Source organism: Notamacropus eugenii, chromosome 3 (genome assembly GCF_028372415.1).
Source record: "Notamacropus eugenii isolate mMacEug1 chromosome 3, mMacEug1.pri_v2, whole genome shotgun sequence".
NCBI lineage: Eukaryota > Metazoa > Chordata > Mammalia > Diprotodontia > Macropodidae > Notamacropus > Notamacropus eugenii.
The window spans coordinates 299,292,244-299,317,152 of NC_092874.1; the positions used below are offsets into that span (position 1 = coordinate 299,292,244).

The 24,909-nt window shown below is 49.0% G+C and overlaps 2 protein-coding genes and 1 long non-coding RNA gene across 7 annotated transcripts in view; 2 read left to right on the forward strand and 1 right to left on the reverse strand.

Moving 5' to 3' along the window:
- The window catches only part of GRAP2 (GRB2 related adaptor protein 2), a 94,185-nt gene extending 87,140 nt beyond the window's left edge, over nt 1-7,045 (forward strand). For all 5 annotated transcript variants that reach the window (XM_072656206.1, XM_072656205.1, XM_072656207.1 and 2 more), the window contains 3 exons: nt 646-909; nt 2,532-2,645; nt 4,854-7,045. In XM_072656206.1, the coding sequence (XP_072512307.1) occupies nt 646-909; nt 2,532-2,645; nt 4,854-5,033 (558 nt within the window). In that variant the 3' untranslated portion in view covers nt 5,034-7,045. The remainder of the gene's footprint in view (nt 1-645; nt 910-2,531; nt 2,646-4,853) is intronic.
- LOC140534771 (uncharacterized) lies at nt 904-24,197 on the reverse strand. Its single transcript, XR_011977455.1, has 3 exons — nt 24,104-24,197; nt 11,358-11,507; nt 904-1,005 (listed from the first exon to the last, which is right to left on the reverse strand). It is a non-coding gene; the product is annotated as an uncharacterized lncRNA (long non-coding RNA).
- FAM83F (family with sequence similarity 83 member F) overlaps nt 22,330-24,909 on the forward strand; it is a 39,845-nt gene continuing 37,265 nt past the window's right edge. The window contains exon 1 of the mRNA XM_072656202.1: nt 22,330-22,898. Coding sequence (XP_072512303.1) covers nt 22,419-22,898 — 480 coding nt within the window. The 5' untranslated portion in view covers nt 22,330-22,418. The remainder of the gene's footprint in view (nt 22,899-24,909) is intronic.

Genomic DNA, 24,909 nt, shown 5'->3' on the forward strand with positions numbered 1-24,909 from the left:
GGGCTATGGAGGGGTTAGCATGAGCTAATGCACAGGGGAAGTACAAGTCTGTGAGTAAGGGATTCCAGGCCTGGGAATTTCTCAAGTTTCAAGCAGCCTTAGTGTATCTGGGAAATTTGGAGATCCTCTTGTGAAAAAGTGTGGGGACTGGAATGGATCCCTTCCTTTGAGCTGGCCCTCAACACCTCCTTCTTGAACTTCTGGTGATCATGGAAGAAAGACACAGGAGACCTGAATCCAGTGCTTAGTACTATGTCTGGCACATAGTAAGCACTTAATAAAAGCTTATTATGGATAAATGGATCAGGAAAAGGCTAGTGCTAGGTAGGCAAAGTTGGGAGCTGGTGGGAGGAAGTGGGCCAAGTCCCTTTCCCTTTCTGAGCCTCAGTTTCTCCATCTGTAAATTGGGAAAGTTAATGTTTGTGCCCCCTCCTCACAGGGTTTTTGTGGGGAAAGCTCTTGGTAAACTGTGGACTTGGAAGTCATGAGTTCAAATCCTGTCTTTGCCATTTATCTCCTCTCTGTGTGTTGGTTTCTTCCTTGTATAATGAGAGGGCTGGACTAGTGAAGGTCCCTTCTGATTCTAGACGTAGCGTCCTTTGACGCATCTGATGTGACCTATGGCTCCCTTTGTTATCCCACTAGGACCGGTGGGGTGGGAGCCTGGAACGACGGCTCCAGGAAGGGCTTCACATCGGTGGAGGTGGCGGAGAAGAGACACGTCCTTTGACGAATAAGAAACTGTCTGATCACCCGCCTGCCCTCCAATCCCATTACCAGGTGCAGCAGCCACCACCACAGCAGCAGCAACCATTGCCACAGCAGCAGCTGACTTCGATGATGTCCCAGCAGTACCACCACCAGCAGCAGCAGCAGCAGCGGTACCAGCAGCATCATCAACTTCAGCCGGTACCCTGGGAGGAGGAACCTGGGGTGTGGCAGGGGGGCAAGCAGGAGGTAGTTGGCTTGGGCCCAAGGCTGGGTCAGCAACAGGACTAGTTTTGGCTGTATAACAAAGAGAGAAAGATGTTGGAGTCAGGAGGCCATGGGTTCAGATCCTCCCTCTCCCACTGACCTACTGAGTGACCCTAGGCAAGTCACTTCATTTCTCTGACCCCCAGTTTCTTCATCTGTTACATGGGAATATCTCACAGGATGAAGGGAGATGAAGTTGTGGGCTGATAAGATGTTCTCCCACTAGTAAGTGATGAGGAATCAAGAGAGATTAGAAGCAGGATGCCTTTGGTTCAGAGCACTCTGGGTTGTCTGTGCAGAGTGCCCCTCAACTCAAGCCAGGAGTTCTTGGTGATACCTCAGAGTTAGCTCTGATGGACTCAGCCCCTCCTGTTGCCTCAAGACAAAGAGAAGAGGCTCTGGGAAGCTTAGCATGGGGGCATGTAAGTTCTGCCAGGTCTTCCCAAGCTGGCCAAGCTTCTGGTGAGAACCTGAGGGTGAGGGGAGAAAAGAGAAGGCATGTCTGATGTCCAAGAACCAGTCAGGATGAAAAACCATCTGACCATGAGAGGTGTAGGGGGCTTGTGGTCAAGGGTGCCTGTGTCCAAGGTAAGGAGAGAACTCAAGCAAGTGAGGTCAGACCTTGAAGCATTATAGGAGAACCATGGTGACCATTAGGCCACTTGGAGAGAAGCTTGTCAACCTTTTCCTTGGATTCACATTGTCCAGGGTCTCTAATCTTCAGGGTATCTTCAGCTACAGTTATGGGCTCTTAACTTGAGAGCTAGAAGGGACCTTAGAGCCACTTTGTGTCTCATTTTACAGAAAAGGAAACTGAGGTCCAAAGGGTGGCTTAGAGGAGATCTCAGAGGCCAGCTACTCCACTGCCCCATTTTACAGATGGGGAAACTGAGGTCCAGAAAAATAAAATGACTTAGCCAGAGGTCACACTGGTAATAAATGACAGAGCCATTGTTTAAACCCAAATTCAAATCATTCACATTTCTCTAACTGCTTTAAGGGTCACAAAGAACCTTCCTCACAACCACTCTGGGAGGCAGGTCCTGCGGTATTGTTAATTAGCCCCAGCAGAATATTAACTGATATAAAGAGCACTGGATATGAAATCAGAGGACTTGGGCAAGTCGATGCTCTGTTCTAGGCCTCAGTTTCCCCATCTGTAAAATGAGGAGGTCTCTTCAGGCCTTAGATCTATACATATGCCACTATGACAATAATAATCCATAATATTAACAATAACAGCCTGTAGTTAGAGTGCTTTAACATCTATAAAACCTTTTCCTTGCAACACTGCTGAGGGGGGAGGGAGGATAATGAAAAGGTCACCAGATCATAGAATTAGAGCCAAAGGGACCTTAGAGGTTGCTGAGTCCACTTTCCTAATTTTACAGAATAAACAAGCCCAGAGGGTTTAAGTGGCTTGCCCCAGGCCACACAGGAAGAAAGTATCAGAATGTTATTATACCCCTTGGACAGATGAGGACATTGAGTCTGCTCCAGATCAGGCCTTTTTTCCCCTGGCTCAGGGAGTACTAATGATCCATCTCCTTTCCTAGGACCGTAGAGGGGGCAGCTTTGACATCAGTGATGGGCACAGGATGAGCCCTGAGATGAACCCCACCCTCATGCACCGGAGGCACACAGACCCTGAGCAGCTGCAGATGATTGGGGTAGGCATCAGCCTTTCCTGACTTCTCCCAGGCAACAGGAAGAAGGTGGGGAGGGAGGGAGGGAGGAGGAGGGGAGGGCTATTTTCCCTGACCCTCAGGACTATGGGCACTAAGACCAGTGGGGCAGCAGCAGGGACCCAGATGAACCATCCCAGGCCTAGAGCTAGCCCTTCTGACTCCAGGTGATGACTGCAGGAGAATTCAGCTTGGTACCCTCCCATCATGTTGTCCCATCTTGTACCTACTTGCCTTGTTCCTGGCCTCGCTTTTACTGGAAGGAGACCAGAGAGCAGTAGGCAGAAATAAGCCCCTACATGGGGCACACCTGCTGGGGATTGCTCCCTGGGCCTGCTCAGGCTAATAGAAGTGCAGGGATTGAGCGGGGTGCCGCCATTCTGCCGTGGCAGGGACTGGAGTGGTTTCTCCTCAGGGCCTGGCAGGCCCTGGGTTTGAGAGGCAGTGGGACAGGCGGGCAGCCCTGGAGGTAGAGGGTTCCCCATGGTCATAGGAGGTCTTCAGGCCTGGGTGAAGATTGACTTTCCAGAGGTTCCCTCCTCCTCTGCAATCCAGGTCCCAGCAGCAAACCCATAGTTCTGTTCCCTGTTCAGGAAGCGTCATTCGTCTCCTTGGTCCAGTTCGACCTTGGGGTCCTGGGGGCCTTGGAGGCACCGATATTTGCCAAGGGCACTTGCCTCCAGAGAGCACACCCAAGTGAGGCAGGGCCACCCTCCGGGCAGCATCTGCCCACAAGACAACTCCTCACCCATCCATCTTGGCTCCATGACAGTATCTGCAAGCTCTGTTATTACAAGCTTGAGGCCAGTTTGTTTCTGTCACTGAAAGAATCTCAGAAGTGATTTAGAGCGATTAACTGGAGAGCAGAGACTTCTTAGGACTCCCAAACTGGCCTTTTAAATCAATGTAACAAGCTTTTAGTAAGCCACTACTATGCATTGTCATGGTACAAAGACAGAACAGGATCGGTCCCTGCCCTCAAGGAGTGGACATTCCAATTGGGAAAGTCAAAACCCTTCCCTAATAAGAAGATATCCAATTTATATAAAATGAGACCACCAACTTGGGCAGACATGTCCTACCCAGGAGACTTTGGACAAGTCACTTAATGTCCCTGGGTGAGTTCTTTCTTCTATAGAGTGGGGGGGCTGGAGTAGGTGACTTCCAGGGTCCTTTCTAGCTTTAGAGCTGAGCTCCTTAACACAAAATAATCTCAGGAAGAGAACAGTAACAACTGGTGGGGTGGAGGGTCAGAAAAGGTTCCCCCCCCCCCAGAGACCCTGAAGGAAGCCAGAGAGGCCAGTGGGCATAGCAGAGAAGGGGATATTGTGCCCAGCTGCACCAAAGTACAAGGAAAGCAGACTGGGAATAGCTGGCAGGCAGCCTCCCTTCTCTTGTTTGTAGAAGGTCCTTCTGTTTCAAGTTTTCCTCCTGTGGTTTCAGGAGGTCAAGGAGGTCCTCATGAAGGAGCCAGGGTCAAGAAGTAGACATTTCCCTTCCTGCCTAATCGAGGTCCAGCTGCCCCCAAACCATACCTCAATCAGTTAACTGATCAACCAACAAGCATTTATAAAGCACCTACTAGGTGCCAAGCACTCTGCTAGATTGGTAAATGTTATAAAGACAAAATTGAAACAGTCCCTGCCCTTATAGTCCGATGAAATGCACAGGGTTCTCTAAGGATAAACAAGGAATGATCTGAACAAGAATCCCTGCCCTCATATCCCCAAGTAAGGGCCATCCAGCCTCCTCTTGAGGGGATCCCACCACCTCTGAGACAGCCTGAAGCTCTGCTTTGGACAGTTCCAGTCTTTAGGTCAGAGGCAGCATGAGTCTTGGAGTCAGGAAGACCTGGGTTCTCTGACACACGCACATTGTCTAACCACAGTGCTCTAGCCTCCTCTCAGAGACAGTTACTGATCTGCATCAGTGGAGAGTTTCCACACCCGGAGTCCCTGGGTCTGAACAGTCTTGCTAGGAAGCTTTTCTTCCTGAAGCAGGAATGATTTCCCAGAGGAAATGGGGCTTCCCATGAACACCTCAAGCCTCCAATTGCCTTGAATTCCACCCTGGTTCCTGGCTCTGCTCCTGGGGGTTGATCTTTGAGAAAGGTAGGGAGAAGGGAATGGAGGAGCCTCGGAATCCCCTGACTCTTTTCTTTCTGCCTCTTCCCCACTCTCCTGCCCCACCCAGAGAGTGCGCTGGGCACGAGCCCTGTATGACTTTGAGGCAGAGGAAGAAGACGAACTCGGCTTCTGCACTGGTGAGGTGGTCGAGGTCCTGGACAGCTCCAACCCCTCCTGGTGGACCGGCAGACTGAACAACAGACTGGGCCTCTTCCCAGCCAACTATGTGACCCCCCTCCTTCGCTGATGCCAGCTGGGCCAGGGCCTGAGCCAGGCACTGAGGGGGGAGGGGACAGGGATGCTCCTGCAGGGGCCCAAGCTGCACGTTTGCGTACACACATGGTTTTACTACTGTAATTTATTGATGAGGCGGCTGATAAATTAATGCCCATAAAAGGCGCCCAGTGGGAGGCCATTTTTATTCCATTTCCATCTCTCCCTCAGGAAGAGAGCAGAGGGTGGAGGAAAACCGTCCTTTGTAAACTACCTCTGCATTCCCTTCTGCCCGCTACCCTGGGCCTTCCCTAAGACCCCAAAGTGGGGTGGAGAACAACAGGGGAGCAATGGTGTTTGGTCAGGGCAAGTTTCAACCTGCCACCCACTCCCTGCCCCACCCTAACGCTGCCAGAGGTCACAGCAGGTGCCAGCTCTCTCCTCTGCAAGGAGGTGGCTTCTAGGCTGTGGTTGGGTAGGGCAGTGACAGGGGCGGAGAAAGGAGAGACAAAGTAGGGATGTGGGGGACAGAGCACAGGACTAGGAATCAGGAAGACCTCTTGGACAGACAGTCTGGACTCCTTAACCATGGTTTTAAATGCCTATGATAAAGTACAGAGGATTACAAAGGAAACTTGATATATCTATCTATATATGTATATCTATCTATTAAGAGAGACAGATAGATAAATTCAGAGGTCTCAAGATGAGAATCCCTGCTCTAATCCAAGCCCCTCATTCTAGAGATGCAAAAATTGAGTCCCAAGGAGGTCACAGGTATCATAAGCCCAAGAGTCAGGGTCTGAACTTCGATCGCCTAATGTTCTCACCACTGAACCACACTGCCCCCCAACTAGAGTGAAGGAAGAGGAATGAGTCCTAGGAATTCTGTCATGGGCCTCTTAGGAAGTCCTGGCTTTCCCAAGCTTCTTCCCTAAGTATCCAGTCACTATTGAATTGATATCAGCCATTCATGAGAATTGCTCGCCATGCATTTGCTGATCCATCATCCTCAAAGCTACCCCGTGGTTCATATGTCCCCATGGCAGAGATGAAGAGACTGAGGTGCCACAGGTCAAGCAAGGTCAAGCCTTTTCACAACCCACTTGAACAAGAGTTTTCTTTTCCTTGGGAGAAGGAAGAGGGTGGATTTTACAAAGCGCTCTGAGACCTAGGAACCAGGGTGTGAGGGACAGTTGTGCTGATAAGTGCCAAGGATGCCCCTCTTGATTTGCTCTGTTTTGGAGTTGTCTGGCTCCATGGCACTGGAAAGAGACCTGGCTTCACTCGAACACTCCCTGAGGAGCCTAATTAAAGGTGGCCCTGGGGTAGATGTTGGATCGGTGAGGTGTCCCAGGCTGTCCTGCCACCAGGCCTGCCTTTGTAAAGTGCTTGGCATGGCTTTGCAGAGAAAGAATTTCCCTTCCCCCATCCCAGGCTCTCCTGGAGAAGATGCCAAGTGTTTATGAAACTAGTTGGGGGGTAGCACTAGGAATGAGGCATAAGTCATTGGCAGGAGAGTTGGGAAAAGGAGGAGGGCCCTGCCGGGGACTCCTCTCTATGGGGCAACTTGCATGCCCAGCACACGCCCCCACATTGAGAGGTTCTTCTCCTGCCATTACAATGAAGTGAAGACGCTGGGACAAAGGTGTCAGTATGGCAACAGGGAGGGTGTGGGATGGAGGACCAGCCCTTCTCTCTTTTCTCTCTCATCTTACTTCCTGCTAGAGGAAAGGAGGGGTGCGGGAGGAAAAGCAGCTCTGGCCCTGAAGAATGCCCCCAGTAGAATGTGTATTCTGATCACCCAGGGCCCCAGAGAAAAAGGGAGGCACACAATGGGACCAGCAGGGGATCTGCAGGAAAGAAGAGAAAATAGCCAGGAAAGGGCAGGGGCAGGATAGTGATGAGCGACCGGGAAAGGTAAGCAACAAAAGGGGGAAAACAGGAGGGGAGAGATTTCCAAAGATCAGGGCACAGTCTGAGAGGATCAAGAAAAAGGAAAAGAGGAAAGAGGTGAAGTGGAGTCAGGAGAAACGGATTTAGAGATTTGGGGTGGGGGGGAGTGGAAGAAAGGGAGGGAGGGAGGGAGGAAATGAGAGATAGAGGGAGGGGGAGAGAGGAGGAGAGAGAAAGGGGGAGGGAAGGAGAGGGAGAACAGAAAGAGGGAGGGGGAGAGAGAACAGAGGGAGAGAGAGACAGAGAGAGGAAGAGAGAGAAAAGGGGAGAGAAGAGAGAGAAGAAAGAGGAGGAAGGAGAATTTAAAATGAGAAACTGCACAGTTGGGAGTAGAAATTAGAACCAAAGGAAGACAGGGCTGGGGAGGGGAACAATGGGCGGGGAGCGGAGGGCACCAAAGCAGGTGCTGAGAGAGAAGGGAGGGGAACCCAAGCACAGGCTTCAGAGCCATTTTTGTGCCGCGTCAATGGAAGAAAACATAGCAGTAAATAAAAGTCACAAGCAATGTTTGGTTGCGCAGTATTTGCAAACCACATGTTTTCAGCAGGTCTCGCTCTCCTTGGGGGGATGAGAAGAAGCTGAGGCAGAGATGTGGAGATCTGGGGGGCCTGGCTCTTGCCTGTACATTTTGGTCCCTGAGATGTTTATCCAAGAAATCTGGAATGCCAGCAAGGGGCCCTGCAGGCCACCGGGACGTATGTGCCCTGGTCAGAGGCTGGAGTGGGCAGGAAGGTGCCAACCTTGGGGACCAAAGGTGGGGACTCATGCAGCATTAGATGAAGATGAACTATCCTGCACATTCAGAGCTTCCTGAATTCTTCCAACATCAACTTTATGGTAGTGTTGGTTCAAATGCTATTTTTAAAAGGATCTGTCTGGGGTCACATGAATTGAAGATGCCTAGTGACATTACCCCACCTGAGGTCCACAGTCTCGCCAAGCTTGGGGGCTGAAGTCAGAGGTTCAGAAAACCTGGGCAGCCAGGCAGGTCTGGCCTTTTCCACAGAAATCTGTCACTGGATGGAACTGGAGGAGCTGAAGGAAGCCTCCTTCCTCTGAGACCTTGGTAGGAAGCCCAGGATGCCCAGGGACAAGTGAGTCTGGTCACTTTCACCAGTAGCCAATGTGATGAGTGCTTAGCGCCCCAGAAAATGGAAGCAACGAAAGGGAGAAGACAGGAGGGGAGAGATTTCCACAGATCAGGGCACAGTCTGAGAGGCTCAAAAGAAAGGCAAGCAGAAAAGAGGTTAAGTGTTGCATCCGGGTTCTGAGGAAGTCCTTGTGCATGTCTGGGGAGCAGGGAACTTCCAGAGAAGAAGTAAGTTCCTGTTAGACCAGTTTAGAGTCTGCTCACAGCTGGCAGAGGCTGCATTGATGCACTTGCGCACTTGGCCCACGCCACTGTCTGCCCAAGTTTCCCTTCGCAAATCAGAATGGCCCTTCTGGGGTGAGGATGTTCAGCCCCTTTTCACAATGGCCAGCAAAGGCAATTGTAAAGCCTTACAGAGAGCATATGGAAAGAAAGCTTCGGTTAGAGCTTTGCCTCCAATACAGACTGACCCTAAGAACCCGGCAAGTCACCGAACCTCTCCTTGCCCACCCAGGCAACCCTCTGGGACCCCAAGCTCCAGTGAAGGTGAAGACTTGCTCTGAAGGAGGAAGTTTCTTCAGCTAGAAGTTCCCCATACCAGTGAAATCACACGTCTAGACCTTGTCCCAAAGAGAGAAATTAGGACGTGTTCATACTTGGGCCCAAAGTGAGTGAGTGGGTGGAATTTACAAATCCTCAGACAGCTGGAAGGGATGAGAGGGATGAGCTACTTTATCATCTAGTTTAAAAAGAGGTCATGTATGGCTCCTGCCTTCAGGGACCTTACAGTCTAGCAGGTGACATATACAAGGACATGAATAACTGGATTTAAAAAAGAATGGAAAGACCCAAATGCTTAGAGAGTTCCCAGGAGGGAAAGATCAATTTGGGGAATTGGATTTGACAAACATTTACTAAGTTCTTGCCTTATACCAGGCACTATGCTAGGCACAGGGAGAAAGTGAGAAGAGTGAAAGTGGTCCCTTTTGTTCAGTTGTTTTCCAACCCCATTTGGGATTTTCTTGGCAAAGATATTGGAGGGATTTGCCATTTCCTTCTGCAACTCATTACAGAGGAGAAAGCTGAGGCAAACAGTTAAGTAACTTTCCCAGGGTCACATGGCTAGTAAATATCTGAGGCTGGATTTGAACTCAGGTCCTCTGGACTCCAGCGCCAGCTCTCTATTCACTTGTGTCCCCTAGCAACCCGAAAACAGTCCCTGCCTGCCCTCAAAGGGCTTACATCTACAGTGGGAGAGGGGAGAAGGACATGTACACAAATAATCAAATACAGAGAATATCCACAATAAATATAAGTGGGATGGTTTCCTTTGCACACCTTAAAGCAGTGTCTAAATGTAGTTGTATTGTTATCAGCACCACCATCACCATCATCAGCATTACTATTTCTAACTAGGGATATCAAGAAGTCTTTCTGGAGGTAATCTTCCAGCTGACCTGGTCTTTGGTCCCTGAAAAAACTCACTACATTCCTGCTCTGCTTGCGGCTTTGGATCACAACAACAATGTCTAGCTAGCACTTTCTGGTCTGTGAAGCCCTTTACAAATATGATCTTACTTTATCCTCACAATATTCCCAGGAGGTATGTGCTATTATTTTCTCCATTTTACAGATGAGGAAACTGAGGCAGACAGTGGCTCAGATCATACCCAGGGTCACAAGCTAATAATTGTCTGAGGCAGGATGCACTCAGGTTTTCCTGACTCCAAATCTGGCACTCTTGCTCCCCCCTCCATTAATTCTCCTTCTCCCACTCCCGCCACCCCTGTCCAGTCCCATGCCACCAAGCAAGTCACTGTCCCACGCTCTGCCTCAGTTTTCCAATCTGTAAAATCATATGGTCAAGCTGGATGATCTCTATGGTCCCTTTTTGCTCTGAATTCTATGATGTTGTGATGAATGATGAGGATTTCAGCAGGTGAGGATGTTGGGGCGGGGGGGGAGTGAACGAATTTGGGGAACTGTGAGTTTAACTGGAGTGAGAAAAGTCAAGCATGCAAGGGTGATGAGTGGAGCCTGATTTATTTGGGTCTAGAAGCCCTCTAAGCACCAGGAAAAACTTAAATTTCTGCTAAAGGAATCAATGATAGGGAAGACTTTTACCACCCACATCACAAAATTAAAATCGCAGAATTTTTGAGCTATTATCAGGTGAGTGATGGGGGCAGGGCAGAACTGCAGAGAGAGCACTACCTCACATGGAGTCCAAGGACCCGGGTTCAAATTCCATCTCTGCCATTTCCTGCCTGTGTGACCTTAGGTGAGTCCCTCCCCCTCTCTTTGGGGCAGCTAGGTGGTACAGTAGATAGAACCTCAGTGCAGGAGTCAGGAGGACCTGAGTTCATATCTCACCTCAGACACTTGACATTCACTAGCTGTGTGACCTTGGGCAAGTCACTTAACCCCAATTGCCTCATCCTGGGTCATCTCCAGTCATCCTGATGAATATCTGGTTACTGGATTCAGATGGCTCTGGAGAAGAAAGTGAGGCTGGTGACCTGCACAGCCCTCCCTCACTCAAAACAAAGGCAAGTTCAAGTCTTGTCATCATTTCTCTGATGGCATGGTCTTCTTCGGCAACAAAGACTAACACGCACACCCCCCTCTCTAGACCTCAGTTTCTTCATTTGTAAAATGAAAGATTGGACTAGCTGGCCTCTCGAGACCTTTCCAGCTCCAAAATCAGGATTTGGATTCTTCCCTCTGGGACTAAACCCAAAAAGGTTAATCCCTGTTCCACATGCCAACCCTTTACACATTGGTTAGAGGAAACAGAAACAGGTTTCTAGGATGATCTAGGGCAGATTCCCCAGCCTGATCTAGGGGATCCAACAATGGGTTTGGAGTCAGGAAGACTTGGGTCCCATCCCTCTCTGGCAATTACTAGATGTGTGACCCTGGGCAAATCACTTAATGTCCTTGCTCCCCAGGGAACACCCTGGGACTTGTCTCTTATTAAGCTAGGGGTTTTTATCCTGGGATTCACAGTCCATGGTCAGATTATTTTTCATTAACTTTTAACTGAAATTTAGCATTTCCTTTCATTATTTAAAAACATTTTGAGAAGGGGCCAGGGGCTCCACCAGCCTGCCAGAGGGAGCCTGCCAGAGGGGCCCAGGACACACAAAGCTTGAGAACCATGAGTTAAGTCACAGAGTATGTTAGAGATCTGTTTGACTGAGGGATTTCCCATGCTGGGAGCTCCCCAGGCAAAGGGGTCGCAGATTCTCCCAAGATTCCTGTAAAGACTCGTTATCGGCAAAAATGAAGAATGAAAAAGATGGTACAAACCCTGGGAAGCTAAACACCAACTCAGCTCTCAGCAGTAATAGACCAGGTGGTTCCACCCAACTTCTTCGACTCCCATCCAATATGGGGGATAGGAGAGACCCCAGAGCAACATGGACAGCTTCAGGGACAGGTCGACATGGCCTTGGATATCTGCAAAGTTAGTTGAACACAAAATGTTGATCAAGAGAATGATTACACCAGGAGATACAAAGTAGAGAGAGCTTTGGGGAAATCGTGTTGCCATCAGATCCAGAGTAAGTCCGGGCTCTGGCTGGTAGGATGCCTGCTCTGTAGTCAGGACTTAGGTTAAAAAGCAGGGTATCACATCCTCAGTCATCCTGGAAGGAGATGGAGTTGGGCCACTCTGGACACTGGGGTCATCAGCGCAAGGTTGGTCCAGGAGGATTCTCACTCCCAGCATTCCTTTGGGGAGAGCTCTCAGGTGCTGGTGACACCATGCCTACGTTGTTTCCTGATCTTTTTTTTCAATTTAATTTGACAATCAAGTCAGGTATTAAATGCCTACTGTGTGCTAAACTAAACTGTACCAATTAAACACTAGGCATCTTATGACAAAGAAAGAAACATTCCCTGCCCTCAAGGAGCTTATGATCTATCAGTTTTGTTAACTAAGGATTGATTTAGGATTATCTGTCCTGGAGCTAGAAATAACTTCTGATGCCTTCTCAACGGACAGTTGAAAAGGCCCATCACTACCAGCCACAAAAGCAAGGACATACGCCTTATTTGGAGATAGCCAAGCAATACAAGATGAGGGGAGAGGTGGAGGAAACTTTAAAGGACACAGGAGCCAAACTGAGATTTCCAGAAACAAAAGACAGGTGAGTTAGACCTTCTCCGGTACTTAATTACATGTATAGGTGCTGAGGTTGTGCATGACATAGCTTTATCCTCAATATATTTTGCATGACTTCCTCTGTATAATTGCTATGATTTTTTTAGCTTTCTCAATGGGTAACTGAGGAGCTGGAGAGAGAGAGAATTTAGAACTCAAAAAAATTTTTAATCAATGTTATAAAGAAATAGCTGAAAAGAAAGAAAAAGAAAAAATATTCTTATGATATACAAGAACACAAGGATATCCATAACATGCTTATCAAGATGGATAGGGCCTGAGGATAGGACCAGGGCAGCCCAAACGGCCTCTGAAGTCCTTTCTAGCTCTAAACATATGACCCCTCCAGGCCTCAGTTTCTTTATCTGTAAAATGAGAGGCTGAATGAAACATATGCTTTAGAACTCTACCAGTCTGTGAAGCAAACAATCCCTCACACTTCTATAGGACTTCACAATGGACAAAACAACACTTTCCTACACATTGTCTCAGCCGATCCTCTGAGATGGGCAGGGCAGATGATATTAGCCCTGTGTTACAGGTGAGGAAAATGAGGTTCAGAGAGGGGCAGTGACTGACCCAAGGTCACCTGGTAGTGTTCTCTGACCCCTAACCCAAGGTTCTTTCCATGCCTCCCCTGCTATCTCTCATGCCCAAACTAAACTGGAAAGTGGGTCAACATGGGGGCAGGGGTCAAGTAGCCCACACAAACCCACACTGCTTGGATTGATCTTAGGGTCACATGAGGAAGACTTAGGTCTTTCCTTCTCACCCTTCCAAGAAGCCTTGACTGTACCAACTTCGGTGCCAGACTTCCAGCAAGTCACTGTCATCCGCCAGAGGTTTCCCAGGCTGCCAAGTACCATCAGGTCAGTGTTACTCTTGGCCATTTTCCAACTTGGGTACCTCTTCTTGACATATCCAGTTTTCCTCCTGGGCATCTGCTACTTAAGTATGGCATGCTACTTCCTCAGCTATGCCTGTGGTCTGAGGAGTTGCTAGGTGCCTGGCATGCAGCTGCTGAACCCATATCTAGGTGGGTTGTCTCTATGGTAGGTTCAGACGAGTCTGGGGAGAACAGAGATGCTGGGGGTTCAGTGAGGTATGGATACCTGTTAGAAGCCAGCCCTTGGATGCTGAAGGGATAGTCAAATGGAGACGGTTTTGTAGAAGGTAAGGTCCTAAATAACTAAAGTGTGCATGTACTTTTTTTAAATATAAAACTAAAGTATCAAAATAACAGAATCTCAAAGCTGGAAAGAAACTCAGAGGCCACCAGGTCCCACTGATATCCAAACATCAGAACCATTTACACCAGCTCCAACAAGAGCTCCTCCAGTCTTTGCCTGAAGACCCCACCCCCACCCATTCTGGGCTGGGGATCAAGGGAGGGAAAGAATGACCCATGACCTTTCTTCTGCTTTGGGACTGCTTTGATTGAAGCATATCTGATATTGAACCTAAAATTACTTACAACCCCAGTCTCTGCTGTGCCTCGTCCTTTCCTCTGGGGCCAAGCAGAAAAAAGTAGAATTTCACCTCTTTATGACAGACCTTCAGAGACTTGAAGACAGTGATGACTTTTCCCTCCATTCTTCTCTTCTGCTGTTGAACATCCCTAGACCTTCCTAGGTCATTGGCCCAAGGCTACTCATCACCTACTCCCTCATTGGGTCACTTTCCAGCTGATCAAAGCCCTTCCTAAAAATGTGTTGCCCATAGATGGACAATCCTCTAGTCCTCTGTCAAAGGCAGAGAAAGCTTACTGAGGCTAGCATTTCCTTAGCAGTCCTGGAAACTATGTCCCTCAATGCAGCCTGAACCCACATTCATTTTGGAGGCTCTAAGAGCTCACTTGTGATACCTGCTTTATGAGTGAGCTCAGTAAAATCCCCGGATCCCTTTCAGATGACTTTGTCTCCACACATCCCTCCCCTCTATCTTGTACTTATGAAGTTGGTGTTTTGGACCCATAAAAGACTTGACATTTATCCCGATTTAGTTTTATCTCTTTAGATTCAGCCCAGAACTCAAGCCAGTTAGAATCTTTTGGGGTCTGGGTTTTGCCATCCAAACCATGCATTGCCCAGCCTACCTCAGTATGGTGCCATGTGAAAATGTCATAAGCATACCATCTAATCTTTTATCCAAGTTACTCATAAAAATGTACCCCATGCCAAACACAGCTTCCCAGGAGCACTTCTTCCACTCGATGTATTCCAAATCTATTGAGAGGAGACCAGACCAGAGCTCACTTTCCAATCATGGTGGGAATTATTCTCCATAATCAATGCTAAGCCCTTTTGTTTCCATGCTATAGAAGATGTGAGAACCTTCTAAATTTTGCTACCCTAGCTCAGACCCCATCACCATCACTCTTGGCCTCAGAATAAAGGACTAGGCACAGCATCCCCCAATCTAATACTCCTATTAGAAATGGAAATGAGCTTAGCATTACTAAACTTCATTGATGAATCCATGCTGGTCCTTTGGGATCACTATTTCCATTTCTAAATATTTCTGTAACTGGGCGCACAAACACATAACATAAAGAAGGCTGGACCTAAGTCTTCCTTCGGTTGGCAGGTCATGTGATGTGTGTTTGTATGTATGTATGCATGAACGAACAAAATAATGACTTTTCAAACACCTAATATGTACTAAGCACCAGGGGGTGCAAATTCAAGAATGAGACAGTCCTTGTACCCAAGGCCATTCTAATGGGGGCGAATGGCAGATGAGATAGGGATTTATGGGCTGGAAAATCTCAACGTTGGTAGGAGAACGCTGGGTACCAATAGACACACCCTTCCCAGAGGTCCTGTTGGTCAGGATGTAATTACTCTTCTCAGAATAAGGAGTGGAAAGAGGGCAGTGTGGACAGGGGCCAGAGTGAGGATGAGGTGGCAAAATCCCAGGGATTTAAAGTCAGAGGGAGCTTAATTCAAACCCTATCTCTGGCCCTTACAGCCTGGGTAAGTCAATTAATGTCCCTAAATATCCCTGATAAAAAGAAGGAATTGAGCCAGTTGGCCTCTCTGGTCCCTTTCGGCTCCTGGTCTGAACTGATATGACTAAGGTTGCCAAATACCCCCCCAGAGAGCTTGCTCCCCTCAGTTCAGATCTGGAATTGGCATTCAAGGAACCTCATCGATTCCTAGGCCCAGCTCCTTCATTTTTGGCTCTGTGGAGGCCATGCCTGTTTCCCAGCACCTAGCACACGACAGGCACATAGAAACATTTAATGGATTGAATAGAATAGGTGCTCAGTAAGTGTGGGTTGATGGACTAGCAGCTGGTATCGGGTCAGAATCACCTTTTTAGAGAAGAAAGGAATCTCAGAGACCACCTAGACTCAATGCCTCATCTTCTAGCAGAAAGTCACTCCATAGCACACCAAGTGCCTCACAACTCTGAATTCTGGCCAAAGGGATCACTTCTTAGCCAGGGATCAGATGGAACTCTCAGTGGCTGAAATAGACAAACCAAGGGGCCTGGGAGGGAGCCAAGGTCCCCAGAGGCATCGGGTCCAGCCCACCTGAGGCAGGGATCTCTAAGAAGTGCAGCAAAACTCCAGTAAGCAAGGGAGAAAGAAAATCCAGAAAGGAAGAGCTGACATTGGCCAGCCTGACTCATCTGTCCTCCATTGGCTGCCAGGTCACTCCCTTCATCCCTCACCTGCCCTGAGGACACTAAAGACTTCCCTGGGTACCAGATTGAGCAGCTGGGGCTACAAGAAGGAGGAGTTGTGACCCTGTGTGACCTTAGACAAGTCCCTAGATGTCCCCTCTCTACAATGAGGGGGTCGGGCTAGATAGGCCTTCATGGTCCCTCAGTTCTAAATCTCTGATCTGATCTTTGGCCGAAAGCAAGAAGGAGCCTCAGCTGAGTTGGTATTTGTTCTCCTGGGAACTCCAGTCCCTCCCTAAGCCAGCCACAGGAGCATATGGAGACTGAGAGTGTGCAGAGACCTTTGTGCACATGTTCTCCTTGGGCCTCACCATGCCCCTTTGAGGCAGGTAAGAAATGCAATTACTCTTGCCTGATTTTACAGGTGAAGAAACCAGGGAAGTGGTTTGCCCATTGTCTCCCAGGCACTAAACATAATTGGTGGGATTTGAAACCAGGTTTTCTTGATTGCAGGGGCAACTGTCTATCTACTGTCTCTCCCAGGCAGTTAGATGTGGTGGAGTAGATAGAATACTGAACTTGGAGACCTGAAGACTTCCACTTCTATTGTATATATAGTTACATGTATTCCATGTATCCCGTTCTTATGGTTGAAATTCAGTTATTTCAGGGGGTTATCTGAGGCCAGCTTTTCCATTATTCATCAAAGTGAGCCTTACCAAGATAGGATGGATAGATGGAATAATGGATGGATGGATGAAAAAGTATTTATTAAATACTGCACTAACTGCAAGGGTTTCAAATCCAAAAGTGAGATAGTTCCTGCCCTCAGGAAGTATATATACATACATACATACACACATATATATGGGGAGAGAGAGAGAGAGAGAGAGAGAGAGAGAGAGAGAGAGAGAGAGAGAGAGAGAGAGAGATGCTAACCAGGGAGAGATTTTGTTTAGGGATCCACAAAGATGGTGAAGAACCCCCTGGGGAGTTGATTGGCATAACCTTTCCAGTAAGCTGATTTGATTATGCTTCCAGAGCTGTGAAGTGGCTGGGGCAAGGCCAGGGCTAGGTGAGAGCAGGTAGTAAGGAGGGAGCTGGGGTAGGTGGGATCTAAGGGGCTATGAGATGAACACACAAACCTTCACAACCAGGGCCCTAGGGCTGGTGTCCTAGGTTGAGAGCAGCAGGGGGTGAGCTGTCAGGGTCACAGAGAGACAGCCCAACTACATCTTAGAGGTCATCTCACCCAGTGCCCTCATGTTAATCCTCAGAAAACTGAAGATAAGAATAGGTGCAACTTAGCCAAGGCTGCACAGGTGGTTACGGAGCAGAGCCTGGGTCCTCCAGTGCCAAACCCAGAACTGTTTTCCCTGAACCACTGGAGGTGAGGGCTGGTCAGTGGCCCTGGGATGACAACCTCGGACCTGTGCCAGCCTGGTGCCAGCTGTTGGCCCATCGTGGTGCCACCCTTTATGCTCAGCTCCCCCTCCCCGAGCTGGGTCACTCCCAGTCATTCACCACATCTCCTGCTCTATTCAATGATGGTCTTGGACTCAGGCCTCCAAGGTCTCTTCCTGCTCTAAATAGAGAGTTCTACACCCCTGAGTTCTAAACACTCTCCTTCAGTAAAGACGCGATGACATGACCCCCTCGGTAGCTGTAATGAGATGTAAATTCACTTGAGCAAAGGACGATTTTCCAGGGAGACTCAGAGCACCCAAAGTTTTATAACAGGCGCTTGTGACACTAATTGCTACAAAGGGGGACAACCTCCCCCCACCCCCGCCACCAATGGGAATCTTATTTAAGGCTGTAACATGAGGTGGGCTATTTAGGGAATCAAATTACACAGGAGGACGGGGGAAAGAAGCGCGTGCGGCGGATGAGCCCGGCTACAATTAATGTTAACTATGAGGTGTCAGCTTTGTTGAACACACTGCCAGGATGGGGAAGGAGAAGAGCCAAGAGAAGGGGGTTGGGGAGACAGGGTGGGCGGCTGAGTGGGAGAAGGAAGAGGCTGACGGAAACGGCCCACTGAGTCACGTCACTCCTCGAGGGAGATGCGTGACCACCTCAGAGAAGATGCTGCGATCAGAGCTTGAGATCTTGGGAAGATCCCGTCCACCCCTGGCTCTGGGGAAATCGGAGGCAGGACCAACTCATGCAGAGAAGGAGCTAGGGTTTTATTTTCCTGGAATAGAACTGACTCCTTGTAGCCAAGAACTCAGCCAGCTGCGGTGGAAAGAATGCTCGATGAGAATGTAAGAACCTTGTGGGCAGGGACTATTTTGGCTTTATTTTTATCTTCCCAGTGTCCGTAGCAAGCAATTAATATGGCAGTCACGAAAGTCCAGCTGCTGATCCACAACGATGCACCCCAATGCCACTTTCTTCCTCTGAAAATAATAGTGAAGGTCCACAGAGGAGAGTGGAAACTTTCTGAGGGCAGGGCTCATCTTAGTCTTGAATATATGCCCAGTGCCTTGCAAATCAGAGGGCTTCAACAAACATTTTTTTTGTATTAAAAGAGCTCTGGATTTGACAAAAGAGGACATGTGTCCAGCTCTCCCTTCTGTCACTTTAGCTGTGTGACCTTAGGTAACTGCTTAACTTTCCTGGTCCTCAGTTTCTTGCCTGGGAAACCATTGGTCTAAATGACTTCAGAGACATCTTCCACCTCTAGACCTATGATCATCTGACTTTCTCCCTTTCCCCCACACCTTTGTGTGACAGCTGGGTGGTCCAGTACAAAGCACTGGGTCTGGAGTCAGGAAGATGGAAGACCTGAGTTCAAGTCCCGCCTCAGAAACTTAGTATTGGTCTGACCCTAGGCAAGTCACTTACGCTGTATTTCCCCATGTGTAAAATGAGGATAATAAAAGCACCTCCCTTCCAGGGTGGTTGTTAGGATCAAATGAGATAATATTTGTAATGTGCTAAGTGACTGGCACACAGTAAACGCTATGTAAATGTTGGATAACATTGCTGTCTTTGAAATGTTCCTGGAGACAAAAAGGCCAAGCAGGTAGAGAATGAGAGAAGTGAGACCCCAAGCCCAACATGGTCTGAAAATCTCTGAAAAGAAGAGATTCAAGCTGTATTGCAACAGCTGCCCCAAATTATGTAAATGACTAAGATTGTATTTAACCCAACAGGAAGCTGCTAAGCTGCACTAGCTATGAGAGAGACAGAGAGAAACAGAGAGAGGAGCGGAGGGGAGGGAGAAAGAGAGAGGGAGAGAAAAAGAGAGGGGGGAGAGGAGAGGAGAGAGAAAGTGTGTGTGTGGTGCTTCTCAGTGTTCAAACACATATTTTGAAACTCTAATATAGTAATCAGTCCTCTGGCAGCCTCTATTACTGAAAACACACACGTGCTTTAAATTAAAATGGGAAGGCTGGTTAGAAGCCCCATGTGCTATGTGGTTGCATTTCTGTTTATTTTTTAAAGGGGAAATCTCCGATGCTGAAAAGCATTGGATGGACAGCCCCAGGAATCTGCCACTCCAGAATATGGATGGATTGGACTAAGGAGACAGAATCAATTACCCTTTAGCTTATTTAGTTGTGAAGTGAGACCAGTGAGGCAAGAGGGAGCACAGGTTCATAGACTGGGCTAGAAGGGACCTTAGAGGTCATTTAACACTTCATATTAAAAAGGAGGACTAACAGAGAGGTCAAGTTAAGGTTAAGGTCATAGGTTAAGTCTGACTTTCCAAGGTCAGACACCTGGTGAGTATATGAGGCAAATTCACCCCAGGCCTTTCTGATTCCAAGTCCAGCACTCTATCAACTACCTTCTGATTTGGGGATCTATTTCCTGCTACTAGGGAGAGGGAAAGTGGGGCCAGCCTTGTCCTGGGGCCCTCATCCAGTGGACACCCAGGTCAGCCTGAACCAAGTCATCGATCTTGAGCTTAAAGTCAGAGACCATTTAGCCACTTGCCTCATCTGAGGTTGAATTGCCCAAGGTCCCACAGATAGAAAATAGAAGAGGTAGAATTTGAACCCAGGTCCTCAAACTCCCAAGTCAGTGGTTTTTTCCATTGTACTATGATTTTTGTGGGTGGTCCTTCCTTTTTGAAGAGGACCAGTGACATCACTGGAGATGTCTTGACTTGCCTGGGATTTGGATTTGCCTTTTTTTGTATATACTTAAATGTGTCTGAGTCTTCTCCCCCAAGAGAGTGTAAACTGCTAGAGGGAGAGAATTGTTTCTTTTTTGCCTTTCTATCAGTCGATCAATCAACAAGCATTCATTAAGCACTTGCTTTGTGTTGGACACTGGACTAGTTGGGTACACAAAACAGGGCCTCCCCTCAAGAAGCCCACGTTCTAATTGGGAGAAACAATAAGTAGAAATCAGAATGTACAAGGTACATGGAAAGTAAATGAAAGATGACCTTAGAGGGGATGGTATTAGCACCTGGGGTACTTGGAGAGTATCTTCCTTAGAGGGGGTAACCCTAGAGCTGAATCTTAAAGGAAGCTAGGGATTCTTAGAGGCAGAGAGGTTCAGAAGGAGAGCATTCTGGGCAGAGAGCACAGCTAGTGCAAAGGCATGTAAGTGGGAGATGACACCACTGTAGTGGGCCAGTATGGATGGATCATAGAGTTCATGGAAAGTAATAAGATGTAAGAAGATTGGAAAGCTAGGAAGGCCCCAGGTGGTGAAAACCTTTACACATCAAACAGAGAGGTTCATATTTGATCTAAGAGGTGACAAAGAAGCTGCTGGAATTCATTGAGTGTTCGGGAACATTGGGGGTGTTGATGATCTGGTCGTATCTACAGCTGTGTGGGGGTCAGATTTAGAATGAAGAGAGCCTTAAGATAAGGAGTCCAGGTAGAATGTTATTGCAATAGTCCAGCTGTGGGAATAGAGAGCAGAAGACAGATGGGAGAGATGTCATGAAGGCAGAAACGAGGAGGGATATGCAAGGGAACAAAAGATTTAAGAGTGAGAAACAGTGTAGAGTTGGCCCGATTCACCAAAGGTTCAAGACTTGGAAGGGAGAAGAGCACAGCTAGAACAGAGGTGACAGCCTGGGTCAGGGGTGGGGAACTTTCATCGTCCAGGTCACACGTGGCCCTCTAGGTTCTCAAGTGTGGCCCTTGTGATCTGCAATGCCGACATTGGTCAGTATTAGCCCAGGGAAACTGAACAATGTTGGCACTGCAGGTCACAGTGAGAACAAGAGTGAGGCATGAGAAAATCTGAAGAGATGAAAGATTATTCTTGGACAAAGAAAATTCAGAGTTCTTAAATAAGGAAGTGGACACTTTGAGTGATAGCAAAATCCCCCATATAATCATCCCTGGGTGTGGTTGAGGTAGAAGGAAGAAATTGGCTTGATTAAAGAAACTAGGAAATTGGGTTATTTGGGCAGATAGCATCAGTATCTGTCTTCCTTGTTCAGTTGTGTTGGACTCTTCATGACCCCATTAGGGATTTTCTTGGCAAAGATCCTGGAGTGATTTGCCATTTTCTTCTCCAGCTCAGTTTACAGATGAGGAAATGGAGACAAAGTGGGTTAAGGGACCTGCCTGGGCTCACACAGCTAGGAAGTATGTATGCCCAGATTTGAACTCAGGGAGATGAGTCTTTCAGACACTTGCCTAGACCTAGGGGCTCCTTGTCTGGCTCACAGTAGGTGCTTAATAGATGCTTGTTGATTGATTTCAACTGGGACTATGTGAAGGAAACAGAGGAACAAAGGCCAGGTTGTTTTAGGTGTCTGACTCCCTGCCAGTCTGGTGCTGGAGAAGCCCAAAGTGGCCTGAGGGTGTGGTTCTGTATGGAAGAAAGCCACTACAAAGACCACAGCAACAGTCTTCCTTCCTGGTGGAAACCCCAGTCGGGTTTTCTGCCCTGGCCTATGCATCTGCCAATGGAAAGAAACAGAGAGTGTATGTTCGGAGTCTCTTAGTAGGCTACTCTAAGTTCCGTAAGAGAAGGGAACACGTTTCATTTCAACTTTGGATATCTCCTCTACTGCAGGGCTCTAAATGGATGGAATTTGTTTAATAATGTTGGAAAAAAAAAAAGCAGGCCACAGAAATGAATTCTTCCTCCACCTTCTCCCCATTTACAAACGAGGAAACTGAGGCTGGTGGAAGTGGCTTGCCCCAAATCAGAATCACAAAAGGGCAGAGGTGGAAGGAAGGGATCTCAGAATCCCCACTCCAACGTTCCATAAAATGAATCTAGTCGCCCTCGGAGCACATGTTCGCCTCTTTCCCGAGAAAGCCCGGTGGTTCCCCAAGGAGGGGAGCTAGCTGGAGTGGAGAGGGCCACCTCCCTTTCCTGCACACCTCTTCTCCCCGCCCTAGCCCGGGCAGCGATCCTGTTCCGTGCCCCAGGGCGCACCGGACTGCGCTGCGCAGAGCCGGGGCAATCCACTGGTCCTACCCCGCCCGAAGCTGCCGCGCGCGGATTGGCCAGCGCCCGGCCGGGAGGGTGGGAGTGGGCGGAGCTCCCGCCAGGTGAGTCCCGGGCCCAGCCCCGCCCCGCCGTGGGCGCCCAGGTGCGCTGGGGACCGAAGCCTGGGAGCCCAGGGGAGTTCTAGAGTCATGGCCGAGTCTCAGCTGGGCTGCCTGGACGAGGCGCATGTGAACGAGAAGGTGACGGAGGCGCAGGCTGCCTTCTACTACTGCGAGAGGCGGCGGGCCGCCTTAGAGGCGCTGCTGGGCTCCGGGGACCAGCCCTATCAGGACGTGCTGACCAAGGAGCAGCTTCGGGACTTTCTGTCCAGACCCGAGCGCCAAGCCCTCCGCAACGACTGGCGCCCCTATGACGTGCAGAAGCCGGGCCCTGCCAAGGGCAAGGGCAAGACCAAGGGCCAGGACCCTGCCCCCGCCGCGCCATCCGCTTCGCTAGCCTACTGGCCTGACCGTTCGGATACCGAGGTACCCCCGCTGGATCTGGGCTGGACAGACAACGGCTACTACAGGGGCGTCAGTCGCGTCACCCTGTTCACCCACCCACCCAAGGAGGAGAAGGCACCGCACCTCAAGGAGGTGATCAGGACGATGATCCAGCAGGCCCAGAAGGTAGGGGCTCCCCCCTCCCTGCGCCCTAGCGTGCGCCCCCCCTCCCAGGCCCACCCAGACCGCAGACCGATGGAAACCTTCCCCTCCCAGGGCGAGACTCCGGGCCTGAGAGGCTGCTAGTTGAGAGGCCTCTAATGGGTCCTGGAATCACAGGATTTCATGCTGGAAGGGACCCTGGAGGGCAGGGGTCAGTAGATTAGGCCCTAACCTCGACGATTTGCCCTTGCTAATGCTGCTCCTGGCGCCTCTTGGGGCCCAACCCACAACATTGTAGAGCTTTCAATTTCATTATTTCCTCCTGAGGTCATCAGGGTATAGAATTATAGAGATGTGGCCAGGGGGGTGAATGTCATAGGATCACAGGATTATGTGCTGGCGGAAACCTCAGGGCATCTGCTCCAATCCTCTTATACAGATGAGGAAACTGAGGCCCACCGAGGTGAAATGAGCGGCCACGTTTCACAGTAACACACATGAGAAAGAGGATTTGAACCTAGGTCCTCTGAATCTCCTGGCCAGGCTCTGCACGCTGAGCAGGGAGCAGATTGTGTTCTGACTACTGCTGTCCCTCCTATGTCTCTTCCCTCCTTCCCTTCCCTCCCCAGGCCCCCAGGTGTTGGCTTCTGATGTGGCTCTGGAGTGTAACGTGGTATTCTCCTTCTTGTGCTATCTCTGACCTCTCCAGGCTTGGGCATCTGCCAGGACCAGGTGGCCATCTGAGGTCACTGAGCCTCAGTTTTTTTTTTCTGTATAGAAGTGAAAAACACATTTGCACTCTCTACATCATAGGACCTTGATGAGTCAGGTGCTCTGTAAACCTGCCCTAAAACTACCAAACTGAAAAGTATCTGCTTTTCTCTCCCCCCTCCCCCACTTCTCTGGTCTTGCTAGTTTGGTTGACTAACCACACCTCTCCAGGTGTGTTTAGCATCTAAGGCTCCGCCCCCAAGCCACTGTACCCTGGGGCCAAGCAGAGGATGAGCTGGGAAGCCTGCTGTGTGGGAAGGGGCAGGGGGGAGCAGAGCACTTGGCGTCTGGTCTGATCCAGAGAGGCTCCTCAGGAAGGACACCCCTAGCTTTAATGGGTTGCTGGGGTGAGGGAGGGGGTTCCTTGCAAAACTCCCCTTGCAGATTCCAACCTTTGCCCCCACCCGATACAGGGAGATCTACTTCCTGCCTAGTCCCAGTCACCTTTGGACTCATACCTGCTTTGCTGAGAATCAGATGTACCTGTGTTGTTGAGGGGAGAGGCCCTTTGGAAAAAGTTTGCTTGGGTTGAGGGAGGTGGGGCTGTCTGTGGGCATGGCTTTGTTCCCTTCCTGTCTTGGGGAAAAGGGGTGGGTTCTGGCTTTGTTACTCAGGCCACCTGACTTAGTTGGATGGATTCTACTGGGAGTGGGGGAGATGTCCAGGAGATCCTGGACAGAAATGTTAACCCTTCACTGTTCACAGTTTCTCTAAGCCTCCCTTGTATAGGGTTGTATTTATCCTGTCCCCCAACACATACACACATGTATAAAGACACACAGACTCAGAGATCATCGACTCCAATCCCTTTATTTTCTAGATTAGGAAACGTGGAACTTCAACGCTGGCATTCCTTTTCATCTCTCACTTACCTGCCAACATGTCTTTTTCAAGCAAAAGCCTGACACATTATTCCCTTACTCTATAAACTGTGGTTCCCTGTTACCTCTGTGATCAAATATAAAATTCCCATTTAAAGCCCTTCACGAGCAGACTCCAGCCTTCTCACACATTCCTCTTCTCCATGTGCACTGCAGCCTAACTGCTTGTGGTTTCTCAGACCAGCTCTGTGCCTCTTTCCTAGACTGGCTTCTGTGCCTGGAATACACTCCCTCTTCCCCTCAGCCTCTGCGAAGTGATCTCTCCATAAAGTCTTTCTCTATTTCTCCCCACCATGACCCTGTACATGGCTTATATCTATCTTATGTATTACCTCCCTCCACATAATGTGAAGATAACAGGATTTCATTGGATACAGAACTCT